At 56.1% G+C, this 24,254-nt stretch overlaps 5 protein-coding genes across 5 annotated transcripts; all 5 read right to left on the reverse strand.

The window, feature by feature from the left end:
* Positions 1-435: 435 nt before the first annotated feature.
* On the reverse strand, positions 436-2,556 carry LBRM_29_1560 (conserved hypothetical protein; the record flags this gene model as incomplete). Its single annotated transcript, XM_001566450.1, has 1 exon — positions 436-2,556. One exon carries the CDS (start codon positions 2,554-2,556, stop codon positions 436-438), a length of 2,121 nt encoding a protein of 706 aa, XP_001566500.1.
* A 1,232-nt stretch (positions 2,557-3,788) lies between these two features.
* On the reverse strand, positions 3,789-4,910 carry LBRM_29_1570 (conserved hypothetical protein; the record flags this gene model as incomplete). Its single annotated transcript, XM_001566451.2, has 1 exon — positions 3,789-4,910. The coding sequence occupies one exon, from the start codon at positions 4,908-4,910 to the stop codon at positions 3,789-3,791; it is 1,122 nt and encodes a 373-aa protein (XP_001566501.2).
* Positions 4,911-5,892: 982 nt separating this feature from the next.
* On the reverse strand, positions 5,893-9,582 carry LBRM_29_1580 (conserved hypothetical protein; the record flags this gene model as incomplete). Its single annotated transcript, XM_001566452.1, has 1 exon — positions 5,893-9,582. The coding sequence occupies one exon, from the start codon at positions 9,580-9,582 to the stop codon at positions 5,893-5,895; it is 3,690 nt and encodes a 1,229-aa protein (XP_001566502.1).
* A 3,311-nt stretch (positions 9,583-12,893) lies between these two features.
* On the reverse strand, positions 12,894-14,924 carry LBRM_29_1590 (conserved hypothetical protein; the record flags this gene model as incomplete). The annotated part of the gene is made up of 1 exon (XM_001566453.1): positions 12,894-14,924. The coding sequence occupies one exon, from the start codon at positions 14,922-14,924 to the stop codon at positions 12,894-12,896; it is 2,031 nt and encodes a 676-aa protein (XP_001566503.1).
* Positions 14,925-21,866: 6,942 nt separating this feature from the next.
* On the reverse strand, positions 21,867-23,813 carry LBRM_29_1600 (conserved hypothetical protein; the record flags this gene model as incomplete). Its single annotated transcript, XM_001566454.1, has 1 exon — positions 21,867-23,813. One exon carries the CDS (start codon positions 23,811-23,813, stop codon positions 21,867-21,869), a length of 1,947 nt encoding a protein of 648 aa, XP_001566504.1.
* Between the last annotated feature and the right edge of the window lie 441 nt (positions 23,814-24,254).

A 24,254-nucleotide genomic window follows, 5' to 3' on the forward strand; every position in this document is an offset into this window, starting at 1 on the left:
AAACACCCCCCCCCCCCACACACACACACACACAGAAAGAGGAAGAGGGAGGGACATACCGGGGAGGAAGTGACAGCAGAACCACAGCCGTGAGAAACACCCAGGCATAGAGAAAAAAGGGATGTGACCTCAGCGACTCACTCGATCTCCGCACCGCTTCCCCGCCATCCGCAGTGTCAATGGCCCTCACTCTCAACGCCACCTCGATAGCATAAGTACTCCCTGCAGCGTTGACCTCCGCCACGCAACCACACAGTCGGAGAAAGCCTGTTCCCAGACGCGAATCTGGCTGCTGCGTCGGCACAGAGGCGTGTATAAGAGGAAGCAGGGGACGTAGGGAGAGGCCTTTTTTTTTCGTGCGTAGGGGAGGGTGTTAACATGCGGGGCAAGACAGCACAGAGTGGCCGATCACGTAAGAGAGAGGCGCGCGGGGACTCAAATCGTGTAGAGAGGTAGCGACAGCTTTGCGGCAGGCATCGGGCAAAGCCCATCCATCTCACGCCGGGTCAACACGGACACCGCGTAAATGTACTCTCGGCTCGCAACGATCTCATCAAAGTTTGACTTGGCAAGGTCACTCTCGGTGATGCCGAACATGGTCGGCACAAGCAGCAGCTTCGCTGACAAAAGCTTCGACGCCAACAGCATCATGTGATCCACCTTCGCCGTTCCGTCGAAGGTAGTAAAGAGGGCATACACAACTTCAGCCACAAAGACACCAGAGTCGCTATCGGCAGATGTGCCGGTTTTACGTGTGTCGCGTTTGCGAAAGATGACGAGATCCGTCACTGAGCCTTGCGCGTTCGTCCGCACGTAGGTGCGGTGGTCCGGGTGGCTAATGTAAGTGCGACGCAGCTCCTGCACATTTTCCGGTACACAGGCCAGCTCCACGTTGGACTCCGCACTGCTTGCCTTGGCCTGCATGAAGCTCACCACTAGCGCGCACTGCTCATCGGAGGTAACTTCGAGATTGCACCACGACGGCAGATCTTCCATATACTGCTGCACGAGCGACGGGGGGATGGCACCTTTCAGCACCGCATCAACAAGCAATACCTCATCGTAGTTGTAGAAATCGGGGAAGACATTGTAGGCGTTGTCGGACGTGTAGACATACGCGGCATCAAAGGCGCGGCGGTACCACTTGACTGTCGCGATAGCCGCCGGCGGACGACTGAGTTGCGTGCCGGCGGCGAAGAAGACGGCAGCGTCTTGGCCGCTTCCAGCCAACTCCTCAATGCGGATGCGCAGCGCGTTTAGCAAGGCGACAGCGATGCCACTGTGGCGATTGTCGTCCTGCACTGACAGGTGATTCGCGATTGCTACTGTTCTAGCACTGACCATCTTCGCCGCCGGCCCTTTCAAGGATGCGTTCGCCAGCACCTGCGCCACCACCACTCCCGTCATCTTTGTTGTCGTCGCGTCTGCTTGCAATGCCATCGCAACCTGCCAGTGCTCACACGGCGCCTGCGTACCTCGCGTCACGGGACGCAACCACTCAAATCGGCCATGCTGATCTAGCGAACACACCCCATCGCTGACAGCTTGGCGCTCGGAGTCGGTCATGTCGGCACCACTGCTGGACTGCACACTGGTCACTGTACTGCCGGTAGAAGTAGTGGACCAAAACGTGCGTGCACCGGCCGCTTCTGCTGCCTTCGGAACTGGCTTGGTCATGACGAACTTTGGCGGTGGAGGGGCGTGCGCCTTAAGCAGGCTCTCTCGTGTCTTTACATCCCCCCCGGTGACACTCAGGTTCCCGTCGACGTGCCCTGATGCCTTGGCTGCCGCCACGAGCGCCGCGTACACCTCATCACTTTCGGCGGAGTGACCGTTCAAAATAGCAATGTCAAGTGGCGTCATCTGCTTTTCATCCGCCACGTACGGGACATGCAGGTCGTCCGTCAGCAGTCGTATGAGTGCTGCCGAGCCGGCATCGGCGGCGTAGTGCAAGGCATTTCGTCCACGGTTGTCGGTAAGCGTCTTCCAGACAACACCGAACGCGGCGCCGAAGTCCTTCATGGAGACACCATCGCCCATCTTTGCAAGCCGAAGGGCCTCAAAGTCACCTAACTCGCACGTGTGAGGGGCGTTCTTGTCCGTCGCGACAACGTTAACACCCTCATCGGCGTGGCGCGTGGCGCTCACCTGCACAACGGAGGCAGCGTTCAGTTCGTGCGATGACACCGCATCCACTCGCTGCTGCTGCTGCTGAGCGACGAGTCGCAGAAACTCGTCTTCGAATTGCTGACGGGCGCTGTCAGACTCGACTTCTTCGTCTTCCTCAACCTCATCGTCGTAGTCGTACCCCATCTGTGGGGGTGGTGGGGCCGCGGCACTGCGAGGTCCACCACGCCGGTTCGACGGTGGTGGACCTTGCTGCTCCGTGTGAGGTGCACCGACATCGACGTGGTGAATGCCGTTTGTGGCACTGACAGGTACCCTAGCAGCGCTCCCTCCTCCACTTGCGGCCGTAGCAGCTTGGGCTGCACGCAGTCGCGCGAGGCGCTGCTCTAGTGCCTCACGCTGCTCATCGCTCATTGGTGCCCCGTTCATGACTTATGGGTGGCGCACGTTGGCTATTGGTGCGCTCGTATTGCGGCTCCTTGCGCGAATGAGCGATGCGAGACACTCGTGTGGGTTGATATAAAAGAGAAAAGAGAGAAAGGCCTCGAAACGTGGGAGCTTCACCTTGTCCCCTGGTGCAGCTGTCTTGAATACACACACACACACGCAGAGACAAGGTCACGCTTGCTAATGACAAGGTTGCGCGTGCGAAACAGAGAATTGAATAGTACTAAAAAATCACGATCGACACGACTCCGTGAACACAATCGCGTAGAGGAGGGGGGGGGGAGGGGGGCGGTAATGTGGGACTGAAAGACGTTGAAGGATGTCTGACTGTTTTTCCCACTTGATGTTGTGCACAGGTGGCAAGAGCGTAGATATATAGGCGTATGAGCGGCACAGCTCTCTTTCTTTCTGGCGACCCGAGGAAGAGGCAGAAAAAGGGGGAGTCGATAAATTCACTTGTGGGTGTGCATTCGAGAAGGGATAAAGAGACGGGGCAACACCGCATCGCGTGAGGTGAGAAGAACGCGTGAGAGGAAAACTCCACCCGTACAAGGGGTGCAAGGAGAGGGAAGAGGGCGGGACGGAAACAGGCGGGGGCGCGGGAGGCGACCGAAGAGGGGTGACGAGAGTTGCCCGGTCCCCCCACCCCAGCACATATGTTTTGAACCGGCAGTTGTCCCCTCTCCATCAGGCATGAGGAATGTGTCCGTACTTCTTTTCGCTTCTGTCTCCAATAGGCAAGCGAGCGCTCATCTGCCACACAGGAGGAGAAGGGTGGGCGATGGTAAATGCGACCTGCGCTGTTACCCTCCTGTGGCTGTTCTCTTGGAGGCACACATCTCCACCCCCCCATTTGCACCTCCTCTTTGTTTCCTGTGCACTCGCCACCCTGCGCTCTGCACGTTAATACACGCCTGTGTGCCTCTCCACACACATGGCATGCGCCAAACCCCAAGAGAGGCCCAGCATGGCTAGAAAGATGAGAGGTGGATGGTGCTGTGAGCAGGACGAGCAGCGCTCAGGCTGTTTGACGCTCCGAGTCAAGCTCTTCTCTTCTCGGCGTCACACTCAGTTTCTGCCATGCCTCTTCCACCGTTCCTTTTCTGCTCAGGGCAAACACACCACACAGTCGACTTAGCTCCCCGATCGCTCTTTCTCTAGCATGTTTTTTCCTCTCAAATGTGCCTCGTTGGGGCCGCCTCACTCAATGGCGCCTAGCTCGAGTCGGTCGTCATATCGCTGACGCTGGGCGCCGACACTACTGATTCAGTGTAGGGCACGTACTCAGGTGATGGATTTGGCTCCACAACGGCCAGAATCACGTTCAGTCCAATCAGCAGCAGAGCCGTGCTGAGGGCATAGCTGTAGACCTGGCGCCAGTCTGTGAACTTGTCCTGGTCAATGAGCTCCTTTTCCTTTGCCGCTTGTTCGCGAACTTTGACTGTGTGGCTTCCCAATTTCACGCCACCGCGGTACTGCCGCTGAACCTCCGCTTTCTCTGGGTTGCGCCATCGGTGCACGTCGGTGGAGTGCCCGATGTGCACATGGCGACAGCACGTGACCCCTGTGGGGGCGGTGGAATAAACCTCTGCAATGCTGGCGAACCGCAGTAAAGATGAGCTCAAGCTACAGGATGGTCTTGGCGTCGACAAAAGTGACTTCGCCAACGCAGACACCGCCGTAGTCGGTGTATTCGCTAACAACGAGCTTGATGGAGACACGGCTACTTTCATGAGAGGCTGAGTGGTGCTCTCTTGTTCTGCCTTTTGATTTGTTGTTTTGAGCTCTGACGTCTGAAGACGCGCCCGCCAGCTTTTCTTCCACAAACACACACCCTCAGGGGAGGAGAGGGGGGGGATGTGTACGTCGCTACACAAGGTACCACAGAGAGTTGAGCAAGAACACAAAGTGAAGTGGCGAGGGAGGGGGAAGAAGGGAAAAGGGGCTGTGATGGAGCTTGCAAGACGGGCAAGAACTGCATCATTGAAGAGATACACCAGTGACACGTGAGGCGGGAAAGGAGGGCTACGCGTGCTGGTGCGGTGGGATACTCTCTCTCCTCTGCCGGAGACTCCGCCTTCGCCGCGAGAACGTTGGGCATAAATCAACAACGAATAGTGCTGCACCCCTGGATTGAGCTCGACTCGCTGTTGAGAAACTTTATGAAAGGAGAGAGCGAGTTGGAGTAAGAAGTAACTCGGGGGAAGAGAGAAAGAAAAACGAAGGAATTGCAGCGCCGATACACACCCACAAACACCGACACAAGCGCCCATCCTCACAAGCAGAAGAATCCAACACCAGCCGCACGAAGACAGCTCCTCCACCCCCACCCACATAAAGTGTAAAGGGGGGGTTGTATGAGGACACAGAGGTAGAGGGATCGAGGTGCAGGCTTAAAAGCGCAACAGGAGTCAAAGTTGACAAACAAGCTGCGCATGGGAGAGAAAGACCACAACTTGCACGCACCTATGAAGAGAGCAACACACGCTAGGGCAACTACAAGTCCGCACAAACACCTCAATCGAATTGCTGGGCAGATCTGAGCGTTTTCCTTCCGCGTCTTTCAAAGGCACCGCTTCAGGCGCACATAAGACTACCCGTTCTTCGGCGCTTTCCTCCCTTATTCCATCGCTGGTATCGCCAGCCTTACGGTTACATCCACTGAAGACAAACAAACGTGCCGGAGAGTGCCTCTGCGTGCAAGCATCGGAGTGGCGCTTAAGAGGGCACCAAAATAAAAAGAAATATTAATTGAGGGACCCAGCTGTCCATTCTCTGCCATGCCACGTGAGCTCAACTCCGCTCCACCGCCACCGCCCGTCACGCGTCCATCGCGGGCTGCGAAGCGGTCGTAGGCACGCGTTACAGCAGTGCGCCAACTCGGCCCCTGCCTCAAACCCCGCATACCTCCGTCTCACAGATCACCTCACAGCGACGCCCATCACGCCAGTCGCCACCTGGTGCATCCATCTCGGCGTGGGCCGGGTGAGACGCGTTCGCGCCACGCCGATCGATGCGAGGTATGGCACGAGGGGAGGGAGATAAGAGAGGCCTGTTCTTCCCCTCTTCCTCCGTATACGCGACATTGTCAATACACCGCGAGAACGCCATTGTATAGTTCTTCTCATTTCGTTTTGCTTTGTTCGTCCTCGTCGCCTTATTCAGCCAAGGCCGTACTTTTCCCTTTCCCCCGCGTTTAGGGGTGACAGGTGAAACACGAAGAGACAGGTGAAACGAAAGAAACAGGGGGGGGGGGCGACAAGACCGCACTCGTCTCCGCGTCTCTCTTCCCTCGCCCCACATTCTCACACAGAGGCATCAGAAGTCGTTGGTGCCTTTGATTTTGCGTTCTGCAATGCGGGAACCAAATTGAATGGCGCGCTTCTGTAAATGTGTAACGTCGCTCAGGCCCAATACGCTCGCCACGCGCCGCAAAACACGCTTATCACCTTCGCCGAGTTTCAAGTGAAAGTTGACAATGGGCTCGAGGGCAAGCTGCAAAAGCTCGTCGCTCGTCAGCGGTGGCGCTCCCTCATGCGAGTTAGACGTCGTCGACAACACTGCACCCTCAGCAGCAGCGCCGCTCTCCGCCGTGTGCCGCGACAGCAGCTCGCGTGTGTCCAGGATGTTGTTGCGACGCTTCAGAACCGTCCACTCCAGGGTACGCATGACACCCTCATCGAGATATGGGAAACGTGGCTCCCGGCCACTGTCCATTGTGATGCGATCGTCACGACCTAAGTTGCGCTGCCACAGTCTGGCGAAGTCACGCTGCAGCTCTCGTCGGGCACCCGGCATGCCCTCTCGCTGAAAGAAGCGTCGGTAGCGCGTGTAGCCGCCTAGCGTCTCGTCGGCGCCCATGCCGAGCAGTACCACCTTTGCCTGCGACACGTACGACGCTTGACACGTTCCCGGGCACGGCGGCGCCGGCTGCACCGATCCGTCGGCAGCGTGCATCGGCTCCTTCGCCTTCATGTATACGGTCGTGAACCATGGACTCGGCGGCACGGCAGCGGCCCGCAGCATGTCGCACGGCCGGCAGAGACGCACCGCCTTGGATGGGGCGTCCGGGGCAAACTGGACGTAACCCGCCCTTGCGGCGTCGTTCAAGAAGCTGCCGAGCTTCTTGTAGCTGTAGCGCTTGATATGCGGTTGAAGAAAGAGGCTGTACTCTTTGCCCAGCGTGGAGAGCAGCACCGGCGTGTGCGGACCAGAGCCACTGCGTCCCTCCTTGACAAGAACATCCACTAGAATCTGGTACTTCTGCGTGTTTGCTACAGAGTCGGAGTCGACAGGCGCGGCCGACGAGGAGGGCAGCAGGGCGGTCGCCGTCATGTGCGTGGCGTTGGGGGCGAGCAAGGCGGAAGAGGTGGCGGGAGGCCGCACGTCCGATACCGCTCCGTCAGGTGGACAACTGGTGACGGGGGTAACACCGGTGTAAGCGCGGAAGTGCTTGGAGAACTCGTCCAGTGTGACGGTGGGACTGCCCATGTCGGTGCGCACGGGGGCGGCCGGTAATGTCGGGCCACCGCACGCCTCTGTTGTCGCCGGGGTGTCACTGCCTAGCACGTCGCTGCGACGCAATGACTGCATTCGACCTGAGGCGTGCGCGGCATACCAGAGCGCCGTGCCAATGTCGAGATCCATCACGGTGTGCCGCGGCATGAGCAGGTCCTTTATGTGGGCGCTGTCTGAGGTGGACTTCGACGGGACGTCAACCAAGATCAGGCGCCATTCCCGCTCTGGCGTGGCGGCTGCAGTCCCTGTGGCACCTGCCGCCGCGTCGTCGCCCAATGCATGAAGGAGTGGTAGGCGCAGAAGCTCCTCCATGGAGCGGAAGGCGGCGACTCGGTCGGGCGCCTGCTCTGGCGTCTCGCCGAATGCCACGTTTACCAACTCAATGGGGGTCTCTACAGGCAGCAGGTAGTGCGCCAGGGCAGCAATGACGGTACAGTCGATACCGCCGGAAAAAAGAATGCACAGGGGACGCCGACGCGCGGCTGTCAGTTCCTGCGCATCACTACCGTCCGCTGCGCCGGCGTTCGCCACGGTGATGCGGCGGTGCATCGAGACAGCGAGGGCCAGCATGTAATGTGCAGCAGCCCAGTCCACCCAGCTCTGGTCCAGTGCCTCCCCGGGCTGGATGCTCTTCATCAGGTGGCGCGCCCACTGCAGAAGCGGCTCCGGCAGCACCGCAATCTCCTCATGCGCGAGAATGAGCTCGAAGGACGGCGGCTCGTGCGGCACCATCGGCAACCCGACTGTGCGCAGCAGCGGATGCACAAGGTGGTTTGACCGCTGCCACGGGCAGTGCAAGAGTAGCATGTGAGCGGCCCGGAGAGTGGCTTGATACCCGTCACCGGCGCCGCTCACCACTGCCTCAGCAGAGAGGCACACGGGGTGAAGATTAAGCGTCTGGTGTGTCGCCCTGTCTTCAGAGACAGCGATATCAGCAGACCACGTCTCCGCCTCCAATGCAGCTGCCGTTGCGGTATCGCGGTAGACGAGAGGAGCCTGCAGAGGAACCGCGAAGAGTCCTGTGACACCGACCTCCTGCCAGCAGACCTCTCGGAAACCGGCACTGGAAGCATCACCACTGTCGTCCTCTTCGTCTCCAGCACTCGGTACTGACAAGAGCCCCGGACCCGACAGGGCAGAAGATGGGGGAGGGGGGCTAGTCGCTACCGACTCCGCCTTCTCATGGCGAGGGCGCTTCGGCTTGGCTGCACTACCACCCTCGACCTTCGCGGGATCTTCCGGGCATGGCAGGTGGCTGTTGCTGCTCGCCATGTGTGAGGAGGAGGAAAGCGCCGAGGTGGGGGCAGTGTTCGCGACTTCCGTGGCTGGGGTCTTGGGGCTTGCCGGCAGGCGATGCTGCACACCTACGGAGGTGACAATGAGCTCCACATCCAACTCGGCTGGTACTTCATGCGTCGCCACCGGAGCGGTGCGGGTCGTGGCAGTCGCGGGCCACCTGTGCCCCGCTTTTGACGGCGGCACCATCACGCGAATGTGCGTGAGGAGCGAGTGTCGACCGAGTGGATCTCGCCCGAAGATGGCGAGACGCAGCCGTGCCGCAATGAAGATAAAGCTGTACGGACCCTCCACCTCCTGCTCAAGCAGAGTGGTGCACTTGCGCAGGAACATGCGTTGACGCTGCGCCAGTGGGAGATGCTTGGGCCCTGCTGCGTTCTCTTGTGACATGTTCACGCACTCCAACTCCATTTGGGAGAGGCGGCTCGCCAGCAGCACTGTGTCGGAGCCCCACGGAGGCGGGCAGAGAGCACCGCCAAAGATCTCCCCGTTCCACAAGAGGGAGGAGCGGTAGTCCCACGAATTGGCCGGACCGTCTTCCTCGGCGTCCGCTTCCACGTTCACGTCGTAGGGCTGCGCGACTGTGGAGTGGCCGCGCAGGCCAAGAACGGACGCCACGCCTGCCACCTCTGTACGGACGCGTACGGCGGCGCTGGCGGGCACAGACACGTGCGGGGCAGCAGCGTTCGTTGTCGCGTTCCCGCCGTTCGCCCTGTCCACGGATGTCATCAGTGGCACAGGATGCGTCAACGACACACCGCCATCAGTGGGCACCTGGCAGACGGTGGAGAAGGAGCGCCGCGTGACGCCGTACGCGTTAGGGCCGCGGCGGCGCAGATTGCGGACCATTTCGTCAAAGAGGTAATTGGCAGTGGGGCTGTCGTCGCTGCTGCTGAGGAAGTCCTTCGCATCCAGCCCTGCCTGTGGGCAGAGACATGGGGTGAGGCGGTGCGTCTGCACCGCAGAAGACGGAAAAGAGGCGACGCTGCTGATGCCGTTGGAATGGTGTCTGTGGTGGTGGTGCTGCTGCTGCTGCTGCTGCTGCTCCGCCTCGTCCTGCGGCGGATAGAAGGGATTCGAGTGTGGGACCGCCGGGCTGGACTTTGCCGACTGCTGCGGTGAAGCTAGCGCTGATGTGGTAGTGGCCGTGGCGTTCACGAGCTTCTGCCGTACAAGAAGACAGATGCCGCACATTGGATGGCTCGCGACGGCTGCGATAAGGGCAGGTGTGAATGGGGTTCGCACTCGGAGAATGTGACTTGGCCGAAGAGCCGAGTTCAAAACCAAACGCACGAGGAGAGCGCAGCGCCACAAGAACACCTGACCACTTCAGCAACAAAAAAGTTCAAAGCAGCATCAATGACACACACACACCCATATAAAGGCACAATGGCGGAAGAAAAGAAGTCGTGTAAGAGTGAGAGGAAACGTCGAAGGACGTGAAAGGCCTTGTGGTGGCCTCCACAGATTGCTTGCAATGCCAGATGAGTGTGCTCAGAAAGAGAGAAAGAGGAAGAGAGGGCAATGGTCGACGAGAACGGTGGACATGCAATGAAGAGGACGATGTAAATGTTCGCAGAAGCGAAAGGAGAAAGAGTCAGAGGGGAGGAGGAGGGGGGGGGGGGCTGCCGCTCATATCAGCGATGCCGCTGCTCCGCACTCTCTTGGTTGTTGTTGCTTTCCCCCATTGGTACCCTATGCCCCAAACCCGCAGCCCATGGTATGGGGTACTGCAGGTTGCGCACGCCTCATCTCACCCTAGGCGACTTATGAAGGCACTGATCGGCTTTAAATGATTCGCGTTACGTTCTTTTTTATTTGTTATTTGCAGCTTACAGTGGTCTTGTACGCGACTCATCACCCTACAACGATGCCGAAGGGAGCCGCCTCGCCTCCATGACGCGCCCACCTGTCCATGCTGATGGGCACACCCACCCACCCACCCACATCTTCATGCGCACATTTTTGAGGCCTGTGAAGCGGTTTCACTAGAACGATACCAGAGCCGCATTTGCCAAACATCAGAGACCTAATCGAGGACTCGCAAGCTACAGTTCCACTTGCTTTCCTGCGCATATAGCCACCCACTCTTTCTCCCTCTCCATTACTGTCGCCGCTGAGGGTTGCCCATGGGTACGTCGATTGCGCCACAAGAACAGCATATGTGGTAGAACAGGCTCGCAGGCCAAGAGAGGGGAATGTAGTGCTAAACAGTGAGCGGCAGAACATGGTGTCCAAAACGTATCCGCGTGGGTTCATTTCTGGTGATCCTTTTCCCTCTTAGTACCGGCTGGTGTACATCTCCTCTGTGCAAAGCAGCGTGGGTTTTGTTGCTATTCCCTACCGCAACGCAAGCGGCATACCGTGGCCAGTTGGCCGTGAAAGCACAGACACTAACGAAACGCACAGCGCATTCCACACTCACCCACACACGAGCGCGGACACCCTCCCCCTGAAAGAAACAGAGACACCTACCCACTCCCCACCCCCGCACGCACGCAGCAGCGTCTTCTGAAGCGCTGAGAAAAGGCGCCCAAAAACGCAAAAGCGGAATCGAACTTCGCCATCGATGGGTTGATGAGAGAACGGCGAGCGGCGCAAAGAGAAGAGTGCGATAGGGTAATGCAAGATGGCAGCGCTTCAGGGTCAACACCAACACGGGGGCACACTTCTAGAGAAGAGTAACAAGCGTAAACGAGCACAAAAAAATAGAGAGAGAGTCATGCTCTGCTTCAAACCTAAAAAAAAAGAAGCGAATCGAGGGCAGGAGAGGAGAGCTAGAAAGAGAGGCTGGCCACAAAACAGGGCGCAGGCTCATAAACAGGAGACCCAGAGAGATGCATGAAACCTCTGTGCCGTAATCCCTCTCTCTCTACAGGGCATCCCCGCACCCACGCGAGCACACACGGACGCTTGGGAAAATGAAATCCCCGGATCAGTACCGGTGTGAGGGGCTTAGGGGAATGGAGCGCAACAAGAAATGCAGGGAGGATAAGGCGAGGCTTTCTCCAAAAAAAAAAAAGCAACAAAGCGAGGCTACTTGTACTGTGGACCTTTTGATGTACAGAGCACAACACAAATGAGCAAGAAACGTTCGTTGCGCCCCCCTCCTCCTCCTCTCCATATCAGCGGCAGGTTTTGGACGCAGTGTTTCTTTTCTAAACGCTTACTGTTTGTAGAGGTGCGGTGTGTGTGTGTGTAAGAGAAACACACGAGTGGCTGTGGAGACGAGACGCCATGTGCTTCTGAATCCACACAGCACTGCAAAGTCACAAGGCCTTTTTTTTTATATAGCAGCCCGATCAGTGGCCTGGCCGCAGCATACTATTAGTTGCAGGCAGCCGCTATCTCAATCTCCATGGGCCACATCACCCCCACTGGATTTCTCACGTTTGAGAGCATCATCTGTTTTCCCTAGTTTTTCTTGAGGTTAAAAGAGGCATCCCCTTCCTATCGCCTCAAGAGGTGTTCCCGCTTCCACACTCCCTGCCCCGAGGCTGCAACCGACTCTTTAGCCATCCATCCTACGTTCAAATACACCTACAGAAAGACGGTAGTCGTCATAGTCGTCGTAATCCCCCCTCAAAAAGAGGAAAAAAATAAAGGTGGAGTTACTGAAGGGAACGGGTGGTGCGCAAACATATCGTGTAAATTGGCGACCAATGCCTCCCAAAGAAGAGAGAGTGAGGGGGAGGGAGAGCGTGAGGCCAGACAACACAAAGAAAAACGGCGACGGGTGTGATGGCAGAAAATCGAACAAAAAAGTAAACCAGAAAGACACGGAAAAGAAGAAGCCGAAGTACACAAACACACACACACACACACACACAGGCAGACGCCGACAAAATCGGCATCAATAATAATAATAACAAAATACACAATTATATCAGAAGGTGGGAGGACGAGGAAGAAAAGACAACCACTGCCACAGGTGCAATTTCTTGGTGCGCGGCATTCTGCATAAGGGGGTCGTTGTTTGAGAGGAAAGACAAAAGAGGGGGAGCAGACCGTTTTATCGGCGCACTCGGCCACCCCATGTTTGTTTGTCTCTCCTTGTCCGCTTTTTTTTTCTCTCTCTTTTCCTTCCAGTTAAAACCTTTCCCGAGAAGCGGCAGCAGCAGCACAGCACATCGTGGCGCAGCACTCGCTGCATTTCATTTTTTGTTGACGGTGAGGGTGAGGGTGAGGGTGGACTCACCCTTGTAAGTTTCTCGCAACGGAGGTTTTTGTGAGAGAAACCACAAAAAGCAACATCATCTGAAAAGGGTGGACGGAGAAGACCCGGTAGGTGGGGGAGAGGAGGCTTCGGAGGACCGAAAATGGAAATCGAGAAAAGGCGCTCGTGGCGCTTAACTCGGAAAGGAAGAGAGAAGAGTAATGCACGCCTTGCACCGCAGGGCTGTATGCTCCTCACAATTGTTTTGTGCATTTGGCCACGCCACCTCTATCACTACTGAGTGTACAGAAGTGCGTGTGCACCACAACCGGCGCGCCCCGTTAGTTGCTTACCCGTCCTCCGTTGTGCAGCTGCTCTTGTTATTCCTTTCCAGCGCCAGCGTCGCCTCGGCCTGCTTCGCCCGCTCTTGGCGCACGAAGCGGCGGAAGCGGAAGTGCACCAAGATGGCCGAAACGGTGGACACGACGTTCACTGCCATGAGGATGAACATTTGATTCCGCACACACGACGGCTGGTTGCAGTTGGGGGCTGTAGCAAGCCGGCTGGCCTCCTTATCGAACATGCCCCCGAACATGAAGCGGTTGAGGACGATGGTGCTGACAAAGCCAGAGGAGTACATGAAGTTGTAGTGCTTGCCAATGTCCCTTGCATAGACGATGCGCACGCTTAGAGCACCGAGGCCCCAGCCCATACCGGTGCCCATGGAGCCAAGTAGGAAAGGCAGGACAAGCCCCTCCGCTGGGATCACCGCGAAGAGGAGGTAGGATATAAACAGCAGCACCGCACCAACTGGAAGAAAGGTGGTCGTCAGGATCTCGTTCGTGGAGTGCGCCTTGCGCCGGATGAGCCACATGTCCAGAATGCCGCTCGTGATACGGCCAGTAGCGCTACCGACACCAATGAGGGCGACATAGAGAGCGAGGCGGGACTGGTCGTACACACCGAAGTTCTGACTGCGGTAGATCTGCGCTGCGTTCATCTGCATCACGGTGCCGGTGCCCCACATGCCAAAGAAACTAATCCAGAAGAGCCACAGATCAATCGTGAGGAGGTTGCGCCAGAACGACTGATAGTACTGCGGGACGCCGGTGACGTTCGCCTGCGGCGCAGGAGCGTCCACCTCCTCCCCCTCTGGAGCATCTGCTTTCCGAGGGCTTGCCGGCTCGTCCTCTCTGCAACTGTGCATCTCCGTGGCAATCTCATTGCTTCCCGTCACCGTCGTTGCATTGATGTCAGCCTCATTTGTGCTGCCTACGCCGCCAGCACGCCGCAGATCCGTTGGATTTTGCCCCATCGTCGGCACCCTGCTGGCGCCGTCGCTGTTATCTGCCTCAGCCTCCTCCATCTGACCATTGCCCGCAGCTCCGGCTTTGCTACTCGCATCCGTCTCCGTCCCCTCCTCCGGCACATCATCCGAGTAACCGAGGCTGGGAAAGTCGGGGTGGCGCTTCTTGATAACGGGGTAGCGACCCAGGAACTGAATGGGCAGCGCCATGAGGCTGAAAAGCACCAGTAGCCCCACAGCAAGGACAGAGATGGCGATGTAACCGCTCTTCTTGGTCGGCACGTAGCCCGTCACGATCGAGGAGATGGCGAGAAAGATCAGGTTGACACCGACGAGGAAGCATCCAATGTACAGACGCCGTGCGGGTGCGTGCTGCTTGCCGTAGATGGTCAGCGTGGCCTGCCGCTCCGCCGCCTGCTCCTTGGTGAGGCGTTTCCGCCGGAACTGGCACGGCATGTATGGGGCGGCGTCGATTAAGTAGCAGCCCAGCAGGGAGCAAAAGAGAATCTGTGCGCCGACAAAGTAGGCATAACCCGAGTAGTTGCTTGCGTTCTTCGCCTCCAGGTTAAGGAACCAGCCGTTGAAGTATGCCATGAGCACTGATGTGCCAAGACCAGAGAAGGTCTTCTGGATGATCACCATGTACCCACGCTCCAGTGGAAAGTTTACCATGAGCGGTATCAGCGTTGCCACGTCCATAGCTGGGCACCCGAAGTACAAGATGGCGTTAAAAATGCAAAACTGGACGAGGGCCACTTCTTTGCTCTTGCTCGTAATAACATCGTCGAAAGCGAGACCAAAGAGAAGGTAGCCGAGAAAGCCCAGAGTGCCGGCAATGGGGAACAGCACCTTCGGGCCTGCGTAGTCGAACATCATGCCGGCAAAGAAGACAAGATAGCCGCAGCAGTTTCCTACGGTGCTGATTGTCGTGATGTCGGCCTGATTGAAGCTGTACTTATTGCGCAGGTGTTCCGTGAAGATGCTGAAGCCGTAGGTGGAACTGATGGCAAGGCCCACATACACGCCGGCCATCAGCATCCGTGACCGGTAGAGCTCATCGACAACGAGCTTCATTGGTGCACAACTTACACTTTGCTGTTTCGTCTCTTGCCTTTAAGCGAATGCCACGGTTAAATCTCTCCGTTTTCCTTGTCGCGAAGAGAGAAGAGGACAGAGAGTGAAATGAGCACAAAAAGGGGAATGGGGGCGTCCTCGGGGGATGGCAGTCGTGGTAGTGGTGCGTATGCTGAGGGGAAAGAAGGTGCAGGGCAAGACCGGGTGTCAAGGGACGGTGCAATTCATATATACGCATACATACATGTGTGGGTATGCGTGCGTGCGTGTGTGTGCGTGTGTCGAAAAGAGGCAAACAGAAAGAGAGAGAGAGGGGGGGGGGGCAGAGGTAAGTGGAGGAAGAGAGGCGCGCAGGTAGTAGCACCGTGCCCAGTGTAGGCGCTGAATAATGAGGAGACTCCCCCGCTCCGCGCCAAGGTCGGCAATGACAAGAAGGAGGCCTTGGGGCGAGGGGGACGGTCCATAACTTCGTATCTCTGGCGGGCCACTTTTCACAGAGGAATGCGACACAAAGACAAGTGCGGTCGCTCAGCTGTGTGTTTTCCCTTGCTGTTCTTTCTTACGATGTCGCTGAGTGCTGACGCAGCTGAGAGGCCGAAATACTGGCGGTGAAAGGGAGCTAGGGTAGGACGCTGACAGCTTCAGTGTAGCGAAGACTAGGGTAATGTGGCAGCCCACTAAAGGAGAGGGAAAGGCATCCCGCACGAGTGCCACCCGCATAACACTTCTTGTTTTCCTCGCTTCTGTTTTCTTACTGCCTGTCCCCCTCCCCCCTCGCCACCGCCACCGCCACTCGGTCCTTCCTTGACTCCTCGAGGGTGTTGAGAAGCGATGAGCTTCTTCTGCTAGAGCTGGTGAACAGAGCGGCACGGTGTGCGTATACACCGACGCCGACGCACAAGGGCAGAAGAAAGAGAAGGCGAACACGCTGACATGCACGAGGCAGGCCTTTATATACACGCCGGCGCGATATGGCTTCCGTGGGTGCGCGTTTGCCCACCGCCGCTTCTCGCGAAGTTCCTATGGAGCAATACATCACCATGAGAGAAGGAAGCAAGACGGCTCCTCAAACATCTTCGCTACGCATCCATGCGCATACCACATCCAGAACCTCGCACAGGCTCCAGCACTGACAACGAACAGAAAAAACAACAAACGTAACATCTCCAAAGGCTATGACACTGAAGGCCCTACTGAAGGAAGGAGGGGAAGCAACGAAGAAGGAGAGTGGGCGATTGAGAGGGGAGATACGAAGAGGTGCGGCAGAGGTGAGTAAAAGGCAGTTGAGGAGAGAGAAGGAGCAGCAGCGCGATTGCGAGCACTTGTTTCTCCGACTCTTTTCCCTCTACGACTCATTCTACACACATGGCACCTCCCAGGTCTCTCTCGCTCTCGCCACCTTCTCCGTCACACTTCAGTTCTTTGTCCTTTGTGGAAGCAGAGAGTCAGACAGAGGGAGAAATTCTAGCGGGGTATCATGCACAACGCACATCAGTTCACCCCCCGGCACACAGGACTAACCAACTTCCGTAAGAAGGCAATGGCAAGATCGCGCTTCCGTGCAGCATCCCAATGTGCCTCAAGCTGTGGAAACAACAAACATGGCCAACGCGCGCATGCAGGTCTCTCCGCTGTTTTCTTCGCTCTCCCTCTTTCTGGTTAAAAGTCCCAGCGGACAGCAGAAACGCTCAAGTTGCGGCTACTCTCGCGCGCTCACCTACAGACTCACCATATTCTCTGGCCCCTTCAATGTATCGTATCCATCAGTCTGTCGGTGTGTGCGAAGCTCACATTACGTGCATCTACGCACACACACTTGGGGGAAAATGCGATACCAGAATAGAGCCATTCTTTCTCCGCGCTCAAGCACAGGTGTGTGCGTGCGTGTGTGTGTGTTTGTGTGGAGGGGAAAGAGAGAGAGAGAGAGCGCAAGGTGGAGACACGAGAAGCGACACAGAGAGAGGTACGATGGAGCGTTGCTTAGACACAAAAGAGAAACGGTCACACCTACTCAGGTGCGCATAAGACTCATCTGGTCCACACTGCGAACGAGACAACTACAACTCTGGTGCCTCACACACGCGCGTGCATGAGGCATGACGAGCACTGCACCTGAGAGTGGCACTCGCTGCTCGGCCACGTCGACAGCGCGTCTAGTGGCGGAAGAGAGGGCAAACGACGTGCTGCGCCCATCCATGACCATGGCATCACTGAGACAGATGCTTTTAAATGCCAAAGTTTTGACTTTTTTTTTTCTGTCTCCGGAAGAGTGAGCTCTTTCATGTTGCCTGAGGCACAATATTGAGAGCGCCGCCCTCAGAAGTGCTCCTGACATCTAACCAGAGTAGAGCAATGCGTACCAGCGGAGAGAGAGAGAGGTGCACAGACATGGGGCAGTAAGGAAACAAGAACAGCACTAAGAGAGAGAGAGAGAGGGCGTGGCACAAATGAAGCAAAGCGCTATGGGGACAAGGCAACAGCATACGAGGGGTGTGATAAGCAGTCGAATAGGAGTAGCTCGTCGTTGCACGCCCAAGGCTCCTATACACTGACACACACGCACGGAAAAAAGCGGAGGTTGAAGCTCAGCATCTTCGTCTTCGTTGTGAGTCGTGCGTTGCATCACCTCCTTTCCCCCTCTCCTTTCCTAGCTACAGCAGTTTTTGACTTATTTTGTTCCCCACTTCTCGCGACGTCGTTCCTCACCGTCCTGGCTGATAGGCCAAACTTCATTCGCTCGTTTTTTTTTAAAACGACATTTCGCACACCAACACATGTCATGGAGATCAACTGCAGGGGGAATAGACGCCCACACAAAGAACACATGCCCGCGCGAGCAGCAGCGGTCGGAGAGGACGAAAGGGAGAGTAAAGTCTTTTGTCTCTCCTCTTTACCTCACCGGAGGCGCCAGAGGAAAAAAAAAACCGACAGGAAAAATCCTTTGCGGACCACACACATACACACACAGGGGGGGGGGGGGAGGGGGAAACGAGGAAAAAAAAACAAAAAAAAACACAGGCTGGGATGCATACTCGCTCGCAGATGCACGCACACGCGGCTACATGCAAGCAGCGAGAGGGGAAATGTATCCAAAAAGGAGGGTGCCAACAAGGTAAGGGCAACGATGGCCTCCCTTTATTCTGGATGCAGTTCCCTCCCCCCTTTCTACATGTATGAAAGACGTGGTAGGTGTGAGCGGGGCCCTCGCAGTCCTTGTTTTTTTGTGCGCTTCCATCCGCTGCGGCTTAAAAAGAGGGAAAGAAGGCCGAGACGAAGCAGCCGCGGAGAGAGAGAGGGGGGGGGGAAGAGGGGGGAGAAGGAAGATGCCAGTTGGGGAAAAGCATGTGTACAACAGTCTTCTGACAACTCATCCTGTTTTTCTGTTAAGTCGTTTGACATCTGCGCTTGGCGTCTTTTTGCCTTGGTTGTTTGTTGTTGTTTTTCTGTGCTTCGCAGGCACGTCCATGGCTGAGAGCTTTCATCGCTTGAAAAAAGGGAGAATTAAAATAGTAATAACGTGGGGTACACACGCGACACCCACTCGTTTACACAAAGAACAGTACATGCAAAGAATTAGAAAAAACAAGAACACTAACACATCATCAAGGATGAAAGAGAGCGAAAGCAGGTTGGATGGGTGGAAAGAAGTGAGATCGATGAGAAGGGGAAGAAGGAAAGGGGAGCGAGAGTGGCATACAACACATCCAATACATATAGGCGCATACACGCGTGTACACGCGTCTAACACGCTTCTGCATCCTTATTGTGCTCTCAAGAGAAAGTGATCCTATACAACATGCCTTTAATGTACGTGGGCTTGCAGAGGAAAAAAAATACGAATTGCCCATCTGTGAGTGTCTGGGTCTTTGTGTGTGTGTGTGTGTGTGTGGGTGGAAGGAGGGAGAGGGTGGGGGAAGAACGGGCGACAAAGCACATCCCTCCACCACAAACACCGACCGCAAGACAAGGAAGCACCGAAAGATGGAGTCGCGGCTCAGAGCAAGAGGAAGAGAGGTCGACTTGGCTGTTCATGCCTTCTTCGCTGAGCTTCTTCTCGCTATGTCGCTTGGTGCTTTTCTTTCTACTTCAACAGGGAGCAGCGGCGAGAGACAGACGGCTCGTACGCACACATACGACACCCTCCCCGTCAAGGCAAGCTCCCCCCTCCCCCCAAAAAAGACAAGTGATAAATACGTCCCAAGGCCAAGTCAATCCTCTTATCCTCTCGCACATCTTTTTTTCTTTCTTATTGCGGTCGGCTCTCTCCTCCACCCCTCGAATTCCTCTTGGGCGATAAAAAAAATAAAAAAAAGGCGTCCATCAATCTCGCCGCCGTTGCGGTGATGAGAGCGTCACTAAACGATAGACATGAAGAAGCGGCGACGGAAAGGGAAGAGGGAGAGGCGCAGGCGTTTGAAAGGAAAAAAAGAACGCCTCCTTTTGTTCTGCTCGTCTCGTCGCCAGTCCACAAGAGGCCGTTTACTCAGCCACAGCTCGACAACTTTACACGAGTGTGTGTGTATGTGTGGGTGTAAAGAGGTGGAGGGGACAGTGAGGAAGTAAAGGGTTTTGAAGGAGAAAAAAAATTCAATGCAATAACGAACAAGTGATAAAGCGACAGAGAAAGGAAAGAACAAGAAGAGCTAAAGCATATTTAGCACACACAAACGCTCTTTAGATACGAGAGAGGGGGTGCAAAAAGAGGGAAAAGTGAAGTGAGGATGCAAAGCAGCAGGGCAGCCGACCACACGCGCTCGCACACCTGGAGAGGGAAGAGCAGAACAAGACACACACACACACACACAAATGATGCGACAAAAAAAAGAATGGGCGCGCTTAGAATCGTTGAAGCGCAGGGAGGGGGAGAAGGGTGACATGAAAACAATGTCAAGCAGGATGTATTACAGTTTTGCCTTGGCAGTTACGCCCACCTCACATTTTCTGTTCATGAACTTCCGCGCTTCGAAACGAGGGGGGGAGGGCGTGGGATAAAGATGAAAGAAAAACACCGACTAAAGTGTCGCTTTACTTGAGTAATTATGGCATTCATGTCTTTGCTATGGAGAGAGAATTGCCACGATAGAGAAAAAATGGGCTCTGATACAAGATCGAGTGTCACACGCGCCTCGTGCCGCATGCCACGAAGCACTAGTGTAAGTGCCAGTAGGTATGCCCAGGCACCAATACAGACACACGCTCCATACCGTGATTAAGCAGATGAAAAAAAAGTCCACTCGTTGCTCCTCCCCTTTTCCCTTTACCAGCTCTTGTTGGTCGTTCTCAGTTCACTCCATGTTTCTCTCTCTACGCTGATGATTCGTCGACGCGCGCGCGTGACTCGCTGAGTGGACAAGGAAAACGCACCTATACACCGCTCTCACGCATATGTGAGTGAGTTTTATCACGCTGTATAGAGAGAGAGAGAGCGAGCGAGCGCGAAAGACGGGGCTTCCCAGAAGGCTGCCCCCCCCCCCCCAAAAAAAAAAACAAACCAGGAGAGGTGCGCACAAAGCCGGAGGGAACCCGATACCTGGTCGACTCTCACAAGAATCCAAATCAAAGAGGAGAGTGAGAAAGGGGGAGGGGAGAAGGTGGTGGTGTGGTGCGTGTGTGTGTGTGTGTGTGTGTATGGCGGAGGGAGGGGGGGGAGTATACAACACAAGAGAAGAATGGGGAGGGGGGGGGCGCCGTTACTAAACAAACAAAAATGCGAAAAGGAAAAAAAAGGCATCACAACAAGAAAGAGAGCGGAGATCCGGACACACAAAAAAAAAAGAGAAGAGCGAGGAAGGGCAAACACAACGCGTCACATAGACACGGGCGCGGTACATCAAACAGCGCACTTATTCCTCCCCTGCACTGATTCGTTTTGTGCTCCTTCTTGCGTGCCTACGAAACTTCACAGATGGGGGCGTCTTGCAGACATCTTTTTTTCTCGGCTGGTTTGTGTGTGGGTGTGTGTGTGTGGGTGGGGGCGCTTCATAGGCGTTAAAAAGATGGACCTCATCGGAGAACACGAAAGAGCGTTACTTGAAGAGAAAGACAGAAGCCCTACCTACAGAGAGAAGCAGTCCAGCCACCATCAACAACACGGCCACAGCACAACCTCAAGATAAGAAGCATGCCACTACAGAGCCGGTGACGATGGCCATAGATGTGCTTCTCCTTTCTAACTTGCAGGAGTCACTCCCCTGTACTGCGAAAACAAAGCAGACAACAGGTGGAAGTGTGAATCTCCGTCATCTTGTCCAGCTGTCCATTCTCTGCCATGCCACGTGAGCTCAACTCCGCTCCACCGCCACCGCCCGTCACGCGTCCATCGCGGGCTGCGAAGCGGTCGTAGGCACGCGTTACAGCAATGCGCCAACTCGGCCCCTGCCTCAAACCCCGCATACCTCCGTCTCACAGATCACCTCACAGCGACGCCCATTACGCCAGTCGCCACCTGGTGCATCCACCTCGGCGTGGGCCGGGTGAGACGCGTTCGCGCCACGCTGACACCTCACCCGTCATATGGGCGGCACAAACGACCTCACCGTCGCAGGCCGCTCCAATGCAACGCCGCCCAGGCCCTGACCGCCGGCATCACGAGCGATACATCGCTCTGGCCCCTCCCCACGTCGTAGGCACTGGGCCCTGTCACCGCCAGAAGTGGGTCCGCACCGGCAGGGACGGAGGGTTGGGGGGTTGCTTGACTTCCCCACACCGAGTGGCGGCACTGGACCCCGTGGACACCACGTGCTGAGGCGTAGTGCCCTCCTCATCAGGTAGTGGCTACGATGCAAATAGATTCACTACCCTTCACGTTGCCCAGCTAAGAGGATATGTAACAGCAGTTTAAAGTGGGAGAGAGAGAGAGAGTGACACGGCCAGTGACTGCCGTAAAACACGCTGGGCTTCGCCACTCCTCTTTTTCTGACAACTCTTGCACAAGAACATCGCTTATTGAAGATCGTCGGCATTAATTGGCTCACCAAGCTGAAGAGACATCACTGCACGTTCCGCAGCACACTCAACGCGGCGCTTGAGGACGAACCTGCGGTAGCGCAGGTGGAGCCACGTGCTGCCCACAATTGCCGTCGCGTTGACGCACAGTAGAATGACCATGCTGTTGGCCACGCACTTCTTCCCGGCGCAGCGTGGATAGATGGGCGTCCTGCCAGCAGCCAAGTCAGCATCACGGTTCAACTTTGCCTGGCGATCGTAGTTCTCACCGTAGCCAAAGCGATTCAGCGCAATGACTGCAATGAAGGCACCGACGTACATGAAGTTGTAGTGCTTGCCTATGTCCTTGGCGAATAGTGCGCGGATCGTCAGAGCCGTGCAGGCCCAGCTGAAGCCGTTGCCGAAGGAGTCGAAGAAGAAGCCAATGACAATGGCCTTTGACTCCAGTGGAAGGGCGAGCAAGAAGATGAGGCCGATCACCATGCAGATGGAAGACACGGGATAAGCGATGGTGATGACCGGCCGCGTCTCGGACGGCTGGCGGCTCAGGATAAACTCTAGCACACCCATGGTCAGGCGGCCCAGCGCACTCGCCACGCTGATGATGGCAGAGTACATTGTGTTTGTTTTTCTCTCGTACTTGTTATTTGCGAGCGCCTGGTAGATCTGTGCAGAGTTGAAAGCCACGACCATGCCGCAGCCCCAGGTCGCCAGAGTATTCCAACAGCACAGCCAGATATCGGGTTGCTTGAGGCTCTGCCAGAAGGTCGTATGATACTGCGGGTGGTGGTCGGAAAGCATCATCTGCGTATAGCTCTCGTCCTTCAGCATCACGACGTCCTCAGAGTCCATACGCCCGTGCACCAGTGCTTTATCCGAGGGATCCACCTTTCTCCGTGCATTCTTGTTATCTTCATCGTGGTCGTCCTCTATGCAGAACTCACCCAGCGTGTTCTCAGCTTGAGTTGTGTTGTCAGCCGCAGGCTTCAGCAAACGCTTATCACTCTCGTTCTCGAAGCCTATCCCCGCGTCCTGCGGGTAATTGGGGTACTCCTTGCTCGCCTCCTTGTCCATCCCGCCTAGAAACGGAAATGGGGCCGCCATGAGTCCCAGGGAGAGCACAAGCACTATGATTGCAACTGTGTTACCCATGCGCGCCGAGTCGCTCGGGTTCGCGTAGGCTACAGAGAACGACTGCGCCGTCAGGTACACGACAAGCGAAACAATAATACCAAAGCCGAGGTAGAACCGAGTCATCGGCGGGTACTGCGTCAGGTAAGCCCGTTCCGTCAGGCGGCGGCGCGCCTGCACCTGCTGCGGCACGCGGGTTTTCTCGCCATCAAGAATGTGGTAGGGAGGGAAGCGAATGAAGACGATCGCAACAATGCCCATAAAGACGATGAGGCCCGTCATGAAGAACATGTAGTGTGCATCGCTATTTCGGAAGAAGCTGTAGTTGATGAGGGCCAGGATGGAAGCACCGAGACCAGTAAAGGTCTTCATGATGGCCACAACGGGGCCCTTCGTCAGCGGAAAGCTGCCAAGCACGGCCATCAGTGAGCCTGTATCGAAGGAGGAGCAGCCAAGGTTCATGATGGCGCAGAAGACGGCGAGCGTGGTAACGCTACCCTTGATGTTGCCGTTGAAGGCAAGGGCGTAGAGGAGTGCACCAAGAGCGTTGAGTGTGCAGGCACACATGCACACCCACATGGGGCCTATATGGTCGAGCAGCATACCAAACGGGAACGTGATGAAGCCGATCACAATACCCGTCGTCGTAATGGTAGTCAAGTCCGCGCCGGTGAGGTTGAACATGTCTGCAAGGTTTTTGCTGATGATGTTGAAGCCGTAAAAAGTAGACATACACGTGCTCGCACAGACACCTCCCACAAGAATGAGAAAGCGAGAGATCTCGCTGATCCGGTAGTCTTCTGAGGAGACCATTTTTTCTATGCTTTAATCACCAAGAGGGGTGGGGGAGTGAGTAAGACGCCACTGGGTTAGTGCCGGAGGGGCTTTCGGTTGCTGTGTATATTTCTCGCGTGTTACGATGATCGATAAGAAAGGGTTGCGGATGCGCGTGGAACAACGAAGAGTACCCGGACACGAAGCGAGGGCGCTGCAGGAGAGAACCTAAAATAAAGGGGGAGGGGAGGTGGAATAGGAGAAGGAGATGAAGGTGGTGGTATCTGCCGCGGCAACGAAGGGTGACCAAAGGCAGACCGTAACCCCAACAATAAACACTCCGAGGGGCGAGAGGAGGAGGAAGAGGAGGAGAGGGGGGGGGGCCGAATTGAAAGGGGGGGGAGAGGAAAGAAAATTGAAAAGAGGGGAGGGGGGAGGAAGGAGAGGGGAGAAAAAAGAGAGAAGAAAAGAGGGGGAGGG

This window comes from Leishmania braziliensis, chromosome 29 (assembly GCF_000002845.2).
Source record: "Leishmania braziliensis MHOM/BR/75/M2904 complete genome, chromosome 29".
Classification (NCBI taxonomy): Eukaryota; Euglenozoa; class Kinetoplastea; order Trypanosomatida; family Trypanosomatidae; genus Leishmania; species Leishmania braziliensis.